The 20,813-nt window shown below is 39.0% G+C and overlaps 1 protein-coding gene across 11 annotated transcripts in view; it reads right to left on the bottom strand.

Moving 5' to 3' along the window:
• Positions 1–20,813, bottom strand: part of STAU2 (staufen double-stranded RNA binding protein 2) — a 322,172-nt gene that overhangs the window by 165,057 nt on the left and 136,302 nt on the right. For all 11 annotated transcript variants that reach the window (XM_057531779.1, XM_057531776.1, XM_057531771.1 and 8 more), the window contains one exon: positions 18,987–19,118. In XM_057531779.1, coding sequence (XP_057387762.1) covers positions 18,987–19,118 — 132 coding nt within the window. The remainder of the gene's footprint in view (positions 1–18,986; positions 19,119–20,813) is intronic.

Below are 20,813 nucleotides of genomic sequence, written 5' to 3'. Positions count from 1 at the left end.
AATAACCTAAAAAGAAAAAAAAAAAAAACCAAGAAATCTCAGTATAAGCTACTGACAGTAGAAAATAACAGAACAACTAAAACGGGTAGTGAGTGGTTGCCTTTGGAAAAAGGGAAACAGAAATGGTCAGTTGCAGTGCAGGATAGCATCGTTTTTTATTATAAAACTTGAGTCTTTATACCATTAATCTTGAATAAATCTTGACTTCTTATACATATATGAGTACTACTTACATTACTTTGACCAATATATAATAAACAAATATAAAAAAGATGAAGCACATGCCAGTTATATCTTGATGTAGAACAAATTCCAAGTTATAAGTGAAACCCCAACATGTAAGTGAAAAAACAATCAAGATGCAAGATCAGTATATTTTTTTAAAGGTAGAGAGAGTGTTTCACTCTTCCTTAGAATGTAGAAATGTAACAATGAGAAAGAGCCAGACAATGTAAAAAATCATAACTTTTCTTGAACCCATCAGAGATCTGAGATTGTAAAGCAAACAAATGACATGAATTCTAGAGAGTGACAAACCCCTCTGAGGAGAGGCTGGGCTCACAAAATATTTCAACATTGGCAGAGCAAGGAAGGAAGAGATGAATACCAAAAATGCTGGTAAGAAGAAAGCAGATGAAATGTTAGTAAATTCTGAAAGACTGCATATGGATTAGCACAACAGTTTAGAAAAACTAGGAACTCCAGAGAGAAGTGCTTTTCCATGGGCTTCCTCTGGGAACTCAGGACAACTGTAGTTACAACAGGAAACCGGAGAGAGCCCCACTTGGTGGTACAGGTATGAAGCAGGTGAATGTCTGTCACTGAGAGAAAAGCCAAGAACTTTGCACACTCCTCTAGTCTTCTCTCATACAAAGACAAAAGCTCAAGCCACTAAGAAAGGAGAGAAACAAATCCTATCTGCCTCTGGGGTAGAGGTAGGAAATTTTATTAACCCAAAAGCTCAGGCAAAGACTCATTGCTTCTGGGTAAAGAGTAGAAGCAAAAGCTATCTACTCCAGGAAAAAAAAAAAGGGAGGGTAGAAAACCCTCTTGAGAGAAAGACCCTGCGCCAATACAAAGCAGATGTCTGAAAATGCTGGGAAAGGGGCTGGAAAACTCTACTGCACCCAACACAACCTACAGATCCAAAGTAAAGTGTGGCTACCGTGGGGAAGGAGGTAGAAATAGTAGGAAAAACCCACCTCTGAGCCCCAGGCCCATAGAGTCTGTCTGAGAATGAAGTTGGACAAGAAAATCAAGAACTATGCTCCCTGGCTATTGTAAATAGAGCTGCAATGAACATTGTGGTACATGACTCTTTTTGAATTATGGTTTTCTCAGGGTATATGCCCAGTAGTGGGATTGCTGGGTCATATGATAGTTCTATTTTTAGTTTTTTAAGGAACCTCCATACTGTTCTCCATAGTGGCTGTATCAATTTACATTTCCACCAACACTGCAAGAGGGTTCCCTTTTCTCCACACCCCCTCCAGCATTTATTGTTTGTAGATTTTTTGATGATGGCCATTCTGACTGGTGTGAGGTGATATCTCATGGTAGTTTTGATTTGCATTTCTCTAATGATTAACAATGTTGAGCATTCTTTCATGTGTTTGTTGGCAATCTGTATATCTTCTTTGGAGAAATGTCTATTTAGGTCTTCTGCCCATTTTTGGATTGGGTTGTTTGTTTTTTTGATATTGAGCTGCATGAGCTGCTTGTAAATTTTGGAGACTAATCCTTTGTCAGTTGCTTCATTTGCAAATATTCTCTCCCATTCTGAGGGTTTGGAAGCAACCTAAGTGTCCATCAACAGATGAATGAATAAAGAAGATGTGGGGAGAGGAGGGAGAAGATGGCGGAAGAGTAAGACGCGGAGATCACCTTCCTTCCCACAGATACAGTAGAAATACATCTACACGTGGAACTGCTCCTACAGAACACCCACTGAACGCTGGCAGAAAACGTCCGACCTCCAAAAAGGCAAGAAACTCCCCCCGTACTTGGGTAGAGCAAAAGAAAAAAGAAATAACAGAGACAAAAGAATAGGGACGGCACCTGCACCAGTGGGAGGGAGCTGTGAAGGAGGAAAGGTTTCCACGCACTAGGAAGCCCCTTCGCGGGCGGAGACTGCGGGTGGCGGAGGGGGGAAGCTTTGGAGCCACGGAGGAGAGCGCAGCCACAGGGGTGCGGAGGGCAAAGCGGAGAGGTTCCCGCACAGAGGCTCGGCGCCGAGCAGCACTCACCAGCCCGAGAGGCTTGTCTGCTTCCCCGCCGGGGCGGGCGGGGCTGGGAGCTGAGGCTCCGGCTTCGGTCGGATCGCAGGGAGAGGACTGGGGCTGGCAGCGTGAACACAGCCTGAAGGGGTTAGCGCACCACAGCTAGCCGGGAGGGAGTCCGGGGAAAAAGTCTGCAGCTGCCGAAGAGGCAAGAGACTTTTTCTTGCCTCTTTGTTTCGCGGCGGGCAAGGAGAGGGGATTCAGAGCGCCGTCTAAACGAACTCCAGAGAAGGGCGCGAGCCGTGGCTATCAGCGCGGATCCCACAGCAACAGGGGCGCAGAGGGAAAAACGGAGAGACTCCCGCACAGAGGCTCGGCGCCGAGCAGCGCTCACCAGCCCGAGAGGCTTGTCTGCTCACCCGCCGGGGCGGGCGGGGCTGGGAGCTGAGGCTCGGCTTCGGTCGGATCGCAGGGAGAGGACTGGGGCTGGCAGCGTGAACACAGCCTGAAGGGGCTGGCGCACCACAGCTAGCCGGGAGGGAGACCGGGAAAAGGTCTGCAGCTGCCGAAGAGGCAAGAGACTTTTTCTTGCCTCTTAGTTTCGCTGCGCGCAAGGAGAGGGGATTCAGAGCACCGCCTAAACAAACTCCAGAGAAGGGCGCGAGCCGCGGCGATCAGCGCGGACCCCAGAGACGGGCGTGAGACGCTGGGGCTGCTGCTGCCGCCTCCAAAAAGCCTGTGTGTGAGCACAGGTCACTCTCCACACCGCCCCTCCCGGGAGCCTGTGCAGCCCGCCACTGCCAGGGTCCCGGGATCCGGGGACAACATCCCCGGGAGAACGCACTGCGCGCCTCAGGCTGGTGCAACGTCACGCCGGCCTCTGACGCCGCAGGCTCGCCCCGCCTCCTCTGTACCCCTCCCTCCCCGCGGCCTGGGTGAGCCAGAGCCCCCGAAGCAGCTGCTCCTTTAACCCCGTCCTGTCTGGGCGGGGAACAGACGCCCTCAGGCGACCTACACGCAGAGGAGGGTCCAAATCCAAAGCTGAACCCCAGGAGCGGTGCGAACAGGGAAGAGAAGGGGAAATCTCTCCCAGCAGCCTCAGAAGCAGCGGATTAAAACTCCACAAACAACTGGATGTGCCTGCATCTGCTGAATACCTGAATAGACAACGAATCATCCCAAATTCAGGAGGTGGACTTTGGGAGCAGGAGATATTAATTTTTCCCCTTTTCCTTTTTTTTGTGAGTGTATATGTATATGCTTCTGGGTGAGATTTTGTCTGTATAGCTTTGCTTTACAATAGCTTTATTTTACTTCACTATATTATAGCCTCTTTCTTTCTCTCTTTATATTTTTTCTCCCTTTTACTCTGAGCTGTGTGGACGAAAGGCTCTTGGTGCTCCAGCCAGGCATCAGGGCCGTGCCTCTGAGGTGGGAGAGCCAACTTCAGAACACTGGTCCACAAGAGACCTCCCAGCTCCACGTAATACCAAACGGCAAAAATCTCCCAGAGATCTCCATCTCAACATCAAGACCCAGCTTCACCCAACGACCAGCAAGCTACAGTGCTGGACACCCTATGCCAAACAACTAGCTAGACAGGAACACAACCCCATCCATTAGCAGAGAGGCTGCCTAAAATCATAATAAGGCCACAGACACACCAAAATACACCACCAGACGTGGACGTGCCCATCAGAAAGACAAGATCTAGCCTCATCCACCAGAACTCAGGCACTAATTCCCTCCACCAGGAAGCCTACACAACCCACTGAACCAACCTTAGCCACTGGGGACAGATACCAAAAACAACGGGAACTACGAACCTGCAGCCTGTGAAAAGGAGACCCCAAACACAGTAAGATAGGCAAAATGAGATGACAGAAAAACACACAGCAGATGAAGGAGCAGGCTCAAAACACACTGGACTTAACAAATGAAGAGGAAATAGGTAGTCTACCTGAAAAAGAATTCAGAATAATGATAGTAAGGATGATCCAAAATCTTGGAAATAGAATAGACAAAATGCAAGAAACATTTAACAAGGATGTAGAAGAACTAAAGAGGAACCAAGCAATGATGAAGAACACAATAAATGAAATTAAAAATACTCTAGATGGGATCAATAGTAGAATAACTGAGGCAGAAGAAAGGATAAGTGACCTGGAAGATAAAATGGTGGAAATAACTACTACAGAGCAGGATAAAGAAAAAAGAATGAAAAGAACTGAGGACAGTCTCAGGGACCTCTGGGACAACATTAAACGCTCCAACATTCGAATTATAGGGGTACCAGAAGAAGAAGAGAAAAAGAAAGGGACTGAGAAAATTTTTGAAGAGATTATAGTTGAAAACTTCCCTAATATGGGAAAGGAAATAGTTAATCAAGTCCTGGAAGCACAGAGAGTCCCATACAGGATAAACCCAAGGAGGAACACGCCAAGACACATATTAATCAAACTGTCAAAAATTAAATATAAGGAAAACATATTAAAGGCAGCAAGGGAAAAAAAACAAATAACACACAAGGGAATCCCCATAAGGTTAACATCTGATCTATCAGCAGAAACTCTGCAAGCCAGAAGGGAGTGGCAGGATATACTTAAAGTGATGAAGGAGAAAAACCTACAACCAAGATTACTCTACCCAGCAAGGATCTCATTCAGATTTGATGGAGAAATTAAAACCTTTACAGACAAGCAAAAGCTGAGAGAGTTCAGCACCACCAAACCAGCTCTACAACAAATGCTAAAGGAACTTCTCTAGGCAAGAAACACAAGAGAAGGAAAACACCTACAATAACAAACCCAATACATTTAAGAAAATGGGAATAGGAACATACATATCGATAATTACCTTGAATGTAAATGGATTAAATGCTCCCACCAAAAGACACAGGCTGGCTGAATGGATACAAAAACAAGACCCATATATATGCTGTCTACAAGAGACCCACTTCAGACCTAGAGACACATACAGATTGAAAGTGAGGGGATGGAAAAAGATATTCCATGCAAATGGAAATCTAAAGAAAGCTGGAGTAGCAATTCTCATATCAGACAAAATAGACTTTAAAATAAAGACTATTACAAGAGACAAAGAAGGACACTATATAATGATCAAGGGATCGATCCAAGAGGAAGGTATAACAATTGTAAATATTTATGCACCCAACATAGGAGCACCTCAATACATAAGGCAAATACTAACAGCCATAAAAGGGGAAATTAACAGCAACACAATCATAGTAGGGGACTTTAACACCCCACTTTCACCAATGGACAGATCATCCAAAATGAAAATAAATAAGGAAACACAAGCTTTAAATGATACATTAAACAAGATGGGCTTAATTGATATTTATAGGACATTCCACCCAAAAACAACAGAATACACATTTTTCTCAAGTGCTCATGGAACATTCTCCAGGATAGATCATATCTTGGGTCACAAATCAAGCCTTGGTAAATTTAAGAAAATTGAAATCGTATCAAGTATCTTTTCCGACCACAACGCTATGAGACTAGATATCAATTACAGGAAAAGATCCGTAAAAAATACAAACACATGGAGGCTACACAATACATTACTTAATAACGAAGTGATTACTGAAGAAATCAAAGGGGAAATCAAAAAATACCTAGAAACAAATGACAACGGAGACACGACGACCCAAAACCTATGGGACGCAGCAAAAGCAGTGCTAAGAGGGAAGTTTATAGCAATACAAGCCTACCTCAAGAAACAGGAAACATCTCGAATAAACAACCTAACCTTGCACCTAAAGCAATTAGAGAAAGAAGAACAAAAAAACCCCAAAGCCAGCAGAAGGAAAGAAATTATAAAGATCAGGTCAGAAATAAATGAAAAAGAAATGAAGGAAACAATAGCAAAAATCAATGAAACTAAAAGCTGGTTCTTTGAAAAGATAAACAAAATTGATAAACCATTAGCCAGACTCATCAAGAAAAAAAGGGAGAAGACCCAGATCAATAGAATTAGAAATGAAAAAGGAGAAGTAACCACTGACACTGCAGAAATACAAAAGATCATGAGAGATTACTACAAGCAACTCTATGCCAATAAAATGGACAACCTGGAAGAAATGGACAGATTCTTAGAAATGCACAAACTGCCAAGACTGAACCAGGAAGAAATAGAAAATATGAACAGACCAATCACAAGCACTGAAATTGAAACTGTGATTAAAAACCTTCCAACAAACAAAAGCCCAGGACCAGATGGCTTCACAGGTGAATTCTATCAAACATTTAGAGAAGAGCTAACTAACACCTATCCTTCTCAAACTCTTCCAAAATATTGCAGAGGGAGGAACACTCCCAAACTCATTCTACGAGGCCACCATCACCCTGATACCAAAACCAGACAAAGATGTCACAAAGAAAGAAAACTACAGGCCAATATCACTGATGAACATAGATGCAAAAATCCTCAACAAAATACTAGCAAACAGAATCCAACAGCACATTAAAAAGATCATACACCATGATCAAGTGGGGTTTATTCCAGGAATGCAAGGATTCTTCAATATACGCAAATCAATCAATGTGATACACCATATTAACAAATTGAAGGAGAAAAACCATATGATCATCTCAATAGATGCAGAGAAAGCTTTCGACAAAAGTCAACACCCATTTATGATAAAAGCCCTGCAGAAAGTAGGCATAGAGGGAACTTTCCTCAACATAATAAAGGCCATATATGACAAACCCACAGCCAACATTGTCCTCAATGGTGAAAAACTGAAACCATTTCCACTAAGATCAGGAACAAGACAAGGTTGCCCACTCTCACCACTATTATTCAACATAGTTCTGGAAGTCCTAGCCACAGCAATCAGAGAAGACAAAGAAATAAAAGGAATACAAATCGGAAAAGAAGAAGTAAAGCTGTCACTATTTGCAGATGACATGATACTATACATAGAGAATCCTAAAGATGCTACCAGAAAACTCCTAGAGCTAATCAATGAATTTGGTAAAGTAGCAGGATACAAAATTAATGCACAGAAATCTCTTGCATTTCTATACACTAATGACGAAAAATCTGAAAGTGAAATTAAGAAAACACTCCCATTTACCATTGCAACAAAAAGAATAAAATATCTAGGAATAAACCTACCTAAGGAGACAAAAGACCTGTATGCAGAAAATTATAAGACACTGATGAAAGAAATTAAAGATGATACAAATAGATGGAGAGATATACCATGTTCCTGGATTGGAAGAATCAACATTGTGAAAATGACTCTACTACCCAAAGCAATCTACAGATTCAATGCAATCCCTATCAAACTACCACTGGCATTTTTCACAGAACTAGAACAAAAAATTTCACAATTTGTATGGAAACACAAAAGAACCCGAATAGCCAAAGCCATCTTGAGAACGAAAAATGGAGCTGGGGGAATCAGGCTCCCTGACTTCAGACTATATTACAAAGCTTCAGTAATCAAGACAGTTTGGTACTGGCACAAAAACAGAAATATAGATCAATGGAACAGGATAGAAAGCCCAGAGATAAACCCACACACATATGGTCAACTTATCTTTGATAAAGGAGGCAAGCATATACAGTGGAGAAAAGACAGCCTCTTCAATAAGTGGTGCTGGGAAAATTGGACAGGAACATGTAAAAGTATGAAATTAGAACACTCCCTGACACCATGCTCAAAAATAAACTCAAAATGGATTAAAGACCTAAGTGTAAGGGCAGACACTATCAAACTCTTAGAGGAAAACATAGGCAGAACACTCTATGACATACATCACAGCAAGATTCTTTTTGACCCAGCTCCCAGAGAAATGGAAATAAGAACACAAATAAACAAATGGGACCTAATGAAACTTAAAAGCTTTTGCACAGCAAAGGAAACCATAAACAAGACCAAAAGACAACCCTCAGAATGGGAGAAAATATTTGCAAATGAAGCAACTGACAAAGGATTAATCTCCAAGATTTACAAGCAGCTCATGCAGCTCAATAACAAAAAAACGAACAACCCAATCCAAAAATGGGCAGAAGATCTAAATAGACATTTCTCCAAAGAAGATATACAGATGGCCTACAGACACATGAAAGAATGCTCAACATCATTAATCATTAGAGAAATGCAAATCAAAACTACAATGAGATATCATCTCACACCGGTCAGAATGGCCATCATCAAAAAATCTAGAAACAATAAATGCTGGAGAGGGTGTGGAGGAAAGGGAACACTCTTGCACTGTTGGTGGGAATGTAAATTGATACAGCCACTATGGAGAACAGTATGGAGGTTCCTTAAAAAACTACAAATAGAACTACCATATGACCCAGCAATCCCACTACTGGGCATATACCCTGAGAAAACCATAGGTCAAAAAGAGTCATGTACCAAAATGTTCATTGCAGCTCTATTTACAATAGCCAGGACATGGAAGCAACCTAAATGTCCATCGACAGATGAATGGATGAAGAAGATGTGGCACATATATACAATGGAATATTACTCAGCCATAAAAAGAAATGAAATGGAGGTATTTGTAATGAGGTGGATGGAGTTAGAGTCTGTCATACAGAGTGAAGTAAGTCAGAAAGAGAAAAACAAATACAGTATGCTAACACATATATACGGAATCTAAGGGAAAAAAAAAAAAAAAAAGGCCATGAAGAACCTAGTGGCAAGACGGGAATAAAGACACAGACCTACTAGAGAATGGACTTGAGGATATGGGGAGGGGGTGGGGTGAGATGTGACAGGGTAAGAGAGTGTCATGGACATATATACACTACCAAATGTAAAATAGATAACTAGTGGGAAGCAGCCGCACAGCACAGGGAGATCAGCTCGGTGCTTTGTGACCACCTAGAGGGGTGGGATGGGGAGGGTGGGAGGGAGGGAGATGCAAGAGGGAAGAGAAATGGGAACATATTGTATATGTATAACTGATTCACTTTGTTATAAAGCAGAAGCTAACACACTATTGTAAGGCAATTATACTTCAATAAAGATGTTTAAAAAAAAAAAGAAGATGTGGCACATATATATAATGGAATATTACTCAGTCATAAAAAGAAACGAAATTGAGTTACTTGTAGTGAGGTGGATGGACCTAGAGTCTGTCATACAGAGTGAAGTAAGTCAGAAAGATACCGTATGCTAACACATATATATGGAATCTAAAAAAAAAAAAAAAAAAGGTCATGAAGGACCTAGGGGCAGGATGGGAATAAAGATGCAGACCTACTAGAGAATGGACTTGAGGACATGGGGAGTGGGAAGGGTAAGCTGGGACAAAGAGAGTGGCATGGATATATATACACTACCAAATGTAAAACTGATAGATATTGGGAAGCAGTCGCATAGCACAGGGTGATCAGCTCGGTGCTTTGTGACCACCTAGAGGGGTGGGATAGGGACAGTGGGAGGGAGGGAGATGCAAGAGGGAAGAGATATGGGGATATATGTACATGTATAGCTGATTCACTTTGTTATAAAGAAGAAACTAACACACCATTGTAAAGCACTTATACTCCAATAAAGATGTTAAAAAAAAAAAAGAATTATGCTCCCTTACCCAACACAATCCTATGGTCAAATAATAAGTAGGAGCAGTTGACTACAAAGCATAGAGATACCCCTCACCTCATGGCAGAGCAAAGAAAGGACTGCTGCAACCTGAGGATGGAGCAGAAACATTGAGGAAAAACCCTCCCCAAACCTTACCCCAAACAAAACACAGATAACAGCAAACCACTGCTAAAGGAACTTGACGTTAATAGACTGTGGCAACAACAAAACCCAAAACAAGCCCAACTACTGACTAGATTGATGCCACCCTCCATAGTAATAGTCTGACAGAAGAAGAGATGTGCCTATTTCTCAACATAAATGCTATTTAACTCAGCCTCTAATGTTTCTCAATACACAATGTCCAACATTCATTCAAACATTATGAGACACCCAAAACTACAAAAAGAAATAACCCTTTGTCAAAAGAGGGAGAAGTCAACAAAACAGGACCCAGAGATGACCCAGATGCTAGAACTCTAAGAAATAAATTTTACAATACCTATGATTAATAGGTTAAAAGATCTAATGTAAAAGGCAAACAACATGCATGAACATTTGGAGAATTTCAGGAGAAAAACAGAAATTATAGAACAAAAGCAGATGGAAATCCTAGGGAGATAAATACCACAGAAGAAAATTAAATTGATGTCATTCTTTTTTTTTTTTTTTTTTTTTTTAAATGCATTTTTTTTTTTTTATTTTATAGCTACTTTATTTATTTATTTATTTTTGGCTGTGTTGGGTCTTCGGTTCGTGCGAGGGCTTTCTCTAGATGCGGCAAGCGGGGGCCACTCTTCATCGCGGTGCGGGGACCGCTCTTCATCGCGGTGCGCGGGCCTTTCACTATCGCGGCCCCTCCCGTTGCGGGGCACAGGCTCCAGACGCGCAGGCTCAGTAGTTGTGGCTCACGGGCCCAGCTGCTCCGCGGCATGTGGGATCTTCCCAGACCAGGGCTCGAACCCGTGTCCCCTGCACCAGCAGGCAGATTCTCAACCACTGCGCCACCAGGGAAGCCCCTGATGTCATTCTTAACAGATGAACACAGCTGGAGAATAATCAGTAATATTGTAGATAAATCAATAGAAATTACTCAAACTGAGAAACAGGGGAAAAAAAAAGGAGTGAAAAATAAAAAGGAACAGAAGATTCTGGATCTATTAAGACAATACCAATGGGCTAACAAATGCGTAACTGGAAACTCCCAAGGAGAGAGAAAACAAGGAAGAAGAAATATTTTAAAAGATGATACCTGAGAATTTGACAAAATAACTGAATGAGAACAAATCCCAGATCCAATGTGTTCAGAGACCACTAAGCAGGAAAAATACAAAAAGGAGAAAGGAAGGAGGAAGAGGAAGAGAAGGAGGCAAAAGGGAGAAACGAAAGAGGAAGGAGGGAGAAGAGGGAAGAAGAGAAGGAGGAAGAAAGGAAAGAATCAAATTTAGACACATCAGAGTCAAACTGCTGAGAACTAATGAAAAAGGAAAATTTTGAAGGCCTTCGGAGGGGAGAACAAAGCACATCAAGAGGGGAAAAAGAAGGCAGATAAGAATTACAACAGACTTCACATAAAAAACTATGCAAGTCAGAAGACAGTGGAACAAGATCTTTTAAAGTGCTGAAAGAAACACAAAAACCCAGAATGCCATACTCAGACAAAAATAATTTTTAAAATGAAGATGAAATAACAAATTTCTCATCAAACAAAAGCTGACAGAAATCACTGCCAGCAGAACTTCTAATACAAGTAGTATTAAAGGAAGTTCTACAAGCAAGAGTATAATACCGGAAAGAAATTTAGATCTACACAAATGAATGAAGAATTCTGAAAATGGTAAAAAAATGAAACTAAATATAAGATACTTTTCCTGATTTTAACCACATAAAAAGATTGACTATATAAAGCAAAATTAGTAACAACAAACTGTAGGTTTTATAGTATATAGAGAGAAGTAAAATGTATGACCACATCGAAGGTGAAAGAGAAAAAAGTGAAAAAAGAGTAAATGGAAAAAACAGAAACAACTAATAAGATGGTAGATTTAAATCCAACCACATCAACAGCTATAGTAAAGTACAAATGGTCTGATCACCCCCAACTAAAAGGCAGAGATTGTCAAATTATATTTTAAAAAGCAAGACCCTATTATATGCTTTCTAAAAGAAACCAATTTAAACATAAAGACACAGATAGGCTAAAAGTAAAATGATGGGGGGGAAATATCCCACACAAACACTAATCAAAATAAAACTGGAGTGACTATATTAACATCAGACAAAGAAGAATTCAGAACAAGGAATATTACCAGGGAGAGAAAAAAATGACATAATAATAAAGTGGCCAAGTCATCATAAAGGCATAACAACCCTAAAGGTATATGTATGTAACAACATAGCTTCAAAGTACATAAAACAAAATTGATAAAACTGAAAGTAGATAAATCCAAATTTCTAGCTGGAGACATTAACACTTGATAGAAGTAAACAGAAAATCAGAAGAGACACAGGACTTGAAAGAAGAAATCAAAGGGAAATTAGAACAAATTTTGAAATGAATAAAAATAAAAACTCAACTAGTCAAAATCTGTGGGACAGAGCTAAATCAGTGCTTAAAGAGAAATACATATCATTAAATTCTTATATTAGAAAAGAAGAAAGTTCTCAGATCCACAGTCTAAGCTTCTAGCTTACAAAACTAGAAAAAGAATGGAAAATTAAATCCAAAGCAAGTGAAGAAAGGATAAAATAAAGAGCAGAAATCAATAAAATTGAAAACAGAAAAATAGAGAAAAACCAATGAAACCATAACCTGGTTGTTTGAAAAGGATAAAAATAATTGATAAACCCCTAGCCAGATTGATCAGGAGAAAAAAAGAGAAGAAACAAATTATCAATATCAGAAATGAGAGAGAAAATATCACTACAGATGCTGTAGCCATTAAAAGAATGATAAGGCAGTGTTATGAACAATTTTATACCATTAAACTCAACTTAGATGAAATGGACAAATTCCTTGAAAGATTCAAACTGCCAAAGCTCACTCAAGCAGAAGTAGATAATCTGAGTAGTCTTATATCTATTTTTTAAACTCAATTTATACTTAAAACCCTTCTACAGAAAAAATTCTAAACCCAGATGGCTCCACTGGTAAATTCTACCCAACAATTAAGGAAGAAAGAATACCAAACTCTTTGAGACTATGAAAGAGGAGGAGATACTTCCAAACTTACTATAGGAGGCCAGCGCTACCCTGACAGTGATACTAAAACCAGTATTTCTACTTGGGATGATGAAAACTTTCTGGCTGTGGATAGTGGTGATCGTTGCACAACACTGTAATTGTACTTAATGCCACTAAAATGTACACCTAAAAATGGTTAAAACGGTAATCTTTGTTATGTATGTATATACAGCTATCCCCCACCTTTTGAAAGTTTACTTTATGCCATTTGCTTTTATGAAAGACTTGCACTACTACCTGTTATTGCTGACCAAAAGAAATCCAAAGAGGGTTTTCACTTTTATGAAAAACCAAAAATACCATTCAGCGTTTATTTTGCAGGTAACCATCACTGAGGCAGCGCACACCAAGAGCAGCAACTACATGCAGCATCTCAGCATCCAGCCGCCATAGCTTTGAACTGCGTCTGAAGATCTGTGCTTTATCTGGATTTATGTTGTGCATCCATTACCAAGATGTGTCCTAAGGTAAACACTTCTTCATTTTAGGCCGTTCTGGCTTACAAAATGTTTCATAGGAATGCTATACTTTCAGATAGTGGGGGAACCTGTATCACATAAATTTTTTAAAATCCATCAATAAAAAAATTCACCATATCCACAAACTAAACAGAAAAGTCATGTGAGTATCCCAACAGATGCACAGAAAGCATTTGGCAAAGTTCAACATTCACTGATAATTAAGGGGAAAAAAAACTTCTCAACAATGCAAGAATACAAGGAACTATCAGCCTGATATAGAGCATATATAAAAAGCCTGCAAGCATCACAGTATATAATGGTGAAAGACAATGATTTCCTCGTAAGATCAGAAACAAGGTAAAGATATCTGCTTTCCTATTCAACAATCAATCACTTCTATTCAACACTGCTCTGGATGTTCTACTCAGGGCAATAAAGCAAGACAAATAAATAAAAAGCATACAGATTAGAAAGGAAAAAAAACTGTCTTTATTCACAGATGACACATCATCGATGCAGAAAATCACAAAAAAAATCTACAAAATAAGCTAACCTAACTGATAAGTCAGTTTAGCAAGGTCACAGGATACAAGGTCAATATATAAAAGACAATTGTATTTCTATATGCTAGAAAAGAAGAATTGGAAAATAAAATTAAAAACCAATACCATTAACAATAGCATCCACAAACATGAAACGCTTAGGGATAAACATTAAAAATGTACAAGATATTTCTATGAAAAAGTACAAAACACTGCTGGGATCTATTTCTAAAAACCTAAATAAACAGGGAGCTAGATCTTGTTCACGGGCTGGAAGACTCAATATTCTTAAGATATCAATTTATGTAAAACTGATGTATATAGTCAACACAATCCCAAAGAAAAATCCCAACTGGATATTTTTTGGTAGAAATTGACTCTACAGTTTATTATGAAAATGCAAAGACTCTAGATTAACCAAAAAGATTTTTAAAAAGCAGAACAAAGATGGAGTTCTTTACCTGATTTGAAACCATAGCAAAAAAGCTACACTCGATATACAGTTGTAATAGCTGAAGAATAGACATACAGATTAATGGAACAGAATAGAGAATCTAGAAACAGACCCATACATATGTGGTCAATTGATTTTCAACAAAGGTGCTAAGGAATTCAATGGAAAAAGCACTCATCTTTTAAACAAATGTGGTGCCTGAACGTACATAAAAAAAGGAGAGAAGGCAGGAAGGGAGGAGAGGGGAGTCCTTTATCTGATAGAGGACTGGCACACAAAATATATAAAGAACTTTTACAACCCAATAATAAGGAAGCAAACCATCCAGTTTTTTAAAAGACAAAAATTTTGAACAAATACTTCATGGAAGAGATATGAATGGTAAATAAACACATGATAAACTACTCAGCATTATTAATTAGGGAAAATGCAATTAAAATCCAAAGAGATAATGTTATACACCTACTAGCATTATCAAAGCTAAATGACGGGCTTCCCTGGTGGCGCAGTGGTTGAGAGTCCGCCTGCCAGTGCGGGGGGCACGGGTTCGAGCCCTGGTCTGGGAGAATCCCGCGTGCCGCGGAGCGGCTGGGCCCGTGGGCCACGGCTGCTGAGCCTGCGCGTCTGGAGCCTGTGCTCCGCGGCGGGGGGGGGCCGCGATGGTGAGAGGCCCGCGCACCGCGATGAAGAGTGGCCCCCGCTCGCCGCAACTGGAGAAGGCCCTCGCACAGAAACGAAGACCCGACACAGCCATAAATAAATAAATAAATTTATTTTTTAAAAAAAGCTAAATGACAATAACAAGAGCGGGAAAAGATGTGGAGTAATTGGAAATCTCAAACATTGCTTGTGGAAATGCAAAATGGTACAGCCCCTCTGGAAAACATCTTCAGTTTCGTGTAAAGTGACACGGTACTTATTATTTAACTGTGCACCTATAGGATATACTAGAGAATATGTACAATAAAGATTTGTACATGAATGTTTTTAACCACTTTATTTATAATAGCCTCAAACTACAAACAACCTAAATGTTGGTGAAGAATAAAACAGTGACAAACAATAAAACAGAACAAATGAATGATAAATGCAACAACGTGCATGAATCTCAGCAATAAGAAGCCAGACACGGGACTTCCCTAGTGGCACAGTGGTTAAGAATTGCCTGCCATTGCAGGGGACATGGGTTCGATCCCTGGTCCAAGAAGATCCCACATGCCACAGAGCAACAAAGCCCATGGGCCACAACTACTGAGCCTGCACTCTAGAGCCCACAAGCCACAACTACTGAGCCCGCATGCCACAACTACTGAAGCCCTCACGCCTAGAGCCCGTGCTCCGCAACAAGAGAAGCCACCACAATGAGAAGCACGTGCACCAAAACAAAGAGTAGCAGGGGGCTCACCGCAACTAGAGAAAGCCCACACACAGCAATGAAAACCCAATGCAGCCAAAAATAAATAAATAAACTAAATAAATTTATTAAAAAAAAAAAAAGAAGCCAGACACTAAAGGCTACATAATGTATGATTCAATTTATACAACATTTTGGAAAAGGCAAAATTATAGAGACAGAAATCAGACCAGTGCTTGGCAGGGGCTGAGGAAAGGAGAAGACATTTACTATAAATGGGCATTAAGGAACTGTTTGGGGTAACAGAAATGTTATAAATCTTAATTGTGATAGTGGTCAGTGCACGTATATACATACACACACACACACACACACACGTCGAAATTTACTGAACCGCAACTCGATAAATCTGAATTTTTTTAAAGGGGGCATGTTAGTGCATACACATAGAATATCTCTGTAAGGATATTTATTTCATCTTTATTTATCAAATCCTTACATAAGATTCACTATATTCCAGACACTATTCTACACGATGTACAGATATTAACTCACTGTGGGAGATAACTTTTTAGGAAGAGAGACCAAGAGACTGAGGGTCTCAGGGTGAAGTGAGACTAACATTTTTTTTCCACTGTTTACTCTTTTGTGCTATTTAAATTCTTTTAATCACGTACATATCTTGCTTATTTTTTTTTAAAAGCCAAGTTTTTAAAAACTGCTTTCACAGGTTTGTTTTTTTAATTGCTTTTGCTACATTCTCCAAAGATCTTCTTATTGACAAATCATTGTATTCACTCCTTCTCTTATTTGATCTCTGCAGCACACGACGGCCATCTTCTTCTTAAGATCATTCTCTACTGCCCCTTTTGCAGGTATTCTTTCCTCCTCCTTCTTCCTGTACCCCCACGCACATTATCTGCTACTGACATCTCATCATGTACACCTCAGAAGGACTGCTGGTGTCTTTCCCCTCTCCTCTCTACCACCACTGACTTAGTTCAGACCCTCAGCATCTTTCACCTGAACAATCCTGCTAGCACTGGCCTCCCTGCCTTCAGTCCTGTCCTGCCCAAATCCATTCACTACATTACTTACAGGACTGTCTTTTGAAGAAAGCAAACCAGATCATGTCACTTTCAAGTTCAAATCTCAAATTAATAATTCAAAAGCTCTTTACTTCACATAAAAACAGTGGTCTCAGCTATTCCTGACTTTCCAGATTCATCTTCACATATCTAGAATTTTAATTATACTATAATTTTTGTTATATGATTAAAGCTCCTCACCCCTAACACTTACTGGTCAGTTTCTTGAGTGCAGGGACAAAATTCCAGTCATCCCGTTATCTTCAATTTTAAGTGTTTGGCATTTAGTGGGGGTGGTGGTTAATTTTATGTGTCAACTTGTCTGGGCTACAGTTCTCAGATATTTGGTCAAATGTTATTCCGGGTGTTTCTGTGAGGGTGTTTTTGGAAGAGATTTACATTTAAATCACTGAACTTTGAGTAAAGCAAATGGCTCTCTATAATGTGGGTGGGCCTCAACAGTTGAAGTCCTGCCTAGAAAAAGGCTGACCTTCCCTGGAGCGAGAGGCAGCTCTCTAGTCGCCTCTGGACTCTGCAGCTCCTTCCTGAGTCTCCAGCCTGCCAGCCTCCCCAGCAAATTTTGGACTAGCCAAGCCTCCAAAACTGCATGGGCCAATTCCTTTAAAAAATCTCCGTGTGATACACACACGCACACGTGCACACACACACACACACACACACACACACACTCTCTCTCTCTCTCTCTCTCTCTCTCTCTCTCTCTCTCTCTCTCTCTCTGTCGGGCTCTGTTCCTCTGGAGAACCCTAACTAATAGCACACTGGGTAAGCAAAAAACATTTTTCAAATTAATGAAATTAATGCCAGTTTTTTGTTCTATTTTATTTTCACTTAACTTACAAATAAATGTCTATGAGATTTATTTTGACGTATTTTTATAAACCACCTATCAATTTTAAGTCAATATAAATGTGTTAAGTTAAAACAACATATACACAATATAAGAACTATAGAAACTTGAACACATGTTAGGTTTCATGTTACAAATACTTTTTTAAAAGAAGAAAAAGCATTCATTAGCCAGGTTATAAAAACAGAATTGAAATCTCCAGTGATATCACACAGACAAATAATTTTTAATCACTCAAAATAACTGCCTAGATATTCGTAGTGCCTTAAAAAGAAAAGCATATCTAAATATTTTTTAATAGATGATTTCATTTCTACTCTAACCTTCAGAAAGATGTTCCTGCAGAAACTGAAAATATCCCTGAAACAGAATCCTTATGTGAGAAAATGGCATGGAAAAAAGCATATTGTTTATGATAGAAATAATTATTATGCCTGTTTTGTGAATGTTCATACAAATAAAATGTTTAATAAAAATAATTTATACATATGTATAGATAAAATGATAATTTAATACAAAGTGAAATGAAGCCAGTTCCTGCCAAGTTATCTGCCAAGTCCTGAATTCAAGGTTCTCAGCTTCTCTTGCAACAGAGGTAGGTGTTAATGATGTCATTACCTGCTGCAGAAGAAATAGGGGACCATGAACACAAGTCTTGGCAGAAAATAAACACCCTCTGAGTTTACCTTTAATTTAAAGTAAATAGAAAAATTAGTTTATAGAGTGTCTGTCCTATATAGTTCCTGCCCTAAAGGTGTAATCAGGATCTTTATTTCCAGTGTTTCCAGCTGTATTCCAGAAATAAAGGCTAACAACCTCTATTCTTAAAAAAGCACAAATTAAAACTGTGTACATAAGGCAAAAATCATCAGTCAGTAAGCTAAAATTATTACATTGGTATTATATAAGATATGTATAATGATACAATGAACTTTTAGTATTTTCTAATTGTAAGATTATAATATTTTATCTTGAACCCTAAACAGCTGTTATTTTATACCTGGAGAATCTATCTTTAAAGATATGAAGATAGAGTACCACCTTAGAAAAGTTAAAACTTGACATCTACTTTAACACCAGTTAAGACAGTACTTAGAGTCAAGGAACACTGGGACAGAATTTGCTCATCACTTTTATACCCTGACAGGATAGAACTTGTCCATGTAAATTTAACTCTCACCTTGTCAAGTTGATCTTGAAGACTAGTGGATGCTTTATAACCAAGTTGTAACAGCATTGCTTCTGCAGCATTTTTTTTGGCTATCTTTTTATTAGGTCCTGTTCCAGTAGCAACTTCATTGCCTACTTTGACCTGGTAAGATTAAAGTAAGAAATTAATGATAGTTGCTTCGGTAACAAACCTTAACACCATAAAGCAATGTGTTCTGCTCTCTAGCATTCAAAAATATAAACTTCAGTCCGTAATAAAAATGGCAATTAAGATCCCTTTTATGTAAAATATATATGAATATATACATAGAGAAAAGTATGGAAACATGGTCCTCAAAATGTCAGTGGGGGTTATCTCAGGATGACAGAATCTTAGGAGATTTTTAGTTCCTTACATATTTCTACATTATTTGAGTTTTAAACAATAAACTTGTATTACTGATATAAGCAGAAAAATAAAATTCATATTGTAGAGAGTTGATTACGACTACGTTTAGTATTCTTTACTTATTAAACTGAAAAGGCTGAAATTCATGTTGCTGCCATTTAAAATAATGTTAAAATGGGCAGAGGACCTGAATAGACATTTCTCTAAAGAGGACGTGGAGATGGCCAAGAGGCACATGAAAAGATGCTCAATACCGCTAATCATGAGGGAAATGCAAATCAAAACCACAATGAGCTATCACCTCACACCTGTCAGAATGGCTATCATCAAAAAGAACACAAATAACTAATGTTGGCGAGGATGTGGAGAAAAGGGAACCCTCCTGCACTGTTGGTGGGAATGTAAATTGGTGCAGCCACTGTGGAAAACAGTGTGGAGGTTTCTCAAAAAAACTAAAAACAGAATGGGGGAGAGGAATAAATTGGGAGACTAGGATTGAGATATACACACTACTATACAAAAAATAGATAACTAATACGGACCTACTGTATAGCACAGGGAACTCTACTCAAAACTCTGTAATGACCTATATGGGAAAAGAACCTAAAAAAGAGTGAATATATGTATATGTATAACTGATTCACTTTGCTGTACCCTAAAACTAACACAACATTGTAAATCAACTATACTCCAATAAAAATTATAAAAAAAAAAAAAAGAACTACCATATGTCCCAGCAATTCCACTCCTGGGTATATATATCTGAAAAAAACAAAAACACTAATTCAAAAAGATACATGTACCCCAATGTTCATAGTAGCATTGTTTATGACTGCCAAGATATGGAAGCAACCTAAGTGTCCATCAACAGATGAATGGATAAAGAAGATGTGGTATATATACACAATGGGATACTACTCAACCATAAAAAAGAATGAAATTCTGCCATTTGCAACAACATAGATGGACTTGGAGGGTATTAGGCTAAGTGAAATAAGTCAGACAGAGAAATACAAATAATGTATGATGTCACTTATATGTGGAATCTAAAAAATACAACTAGTAAACATAACAAAAAAAGAAACAGACTTACAGATACAGAAAACAAGCTAGTGGTTTACCGGGGGGAGAGGGAGGAGGGGAGGGGCAATATAGGGGTAGGGGATTAAGATGTACAAGCTACTATGTATAAAATAAGCTACAAGGACATATTGTACAACACAGGGAATATAGCCAATACTTTATAATAACTAAAATTGTGAATTATTGTATTGTACACCCGTAACTTACATAATACTGTACATTAACTATACGTCAATAAAAGTCTTTAATCCAAAAAATAAATTTTAAAAATGATATCGTTTACAAAGGTTTACATTAAATAGTTCCTGAAGACAATTAACATATAAAGATTAGTACAATACTGTGGTTAAGAACAAAGACTTCCAA

The sequence above is a fragment of the Balaenoptera acutorostrata genome, chromosome 17, assembly GCF_949987535.1.
Source record: "Balaenoptera acutorostrata chromosome 17, mBalAcu1.1, whole genome shotgun sequence".
Classification (NCBI taxonomy): domain Eukaryota; kingdom Metazoa; phylum Chordata; class Mammalia; order Artiodactyla; family Balaenopteridae; genus Balaenoptera; species Balaenoptera acutorostrata.
This window is presented reverse-complemented; position numbering and strand designations above follow the sequence as displayed.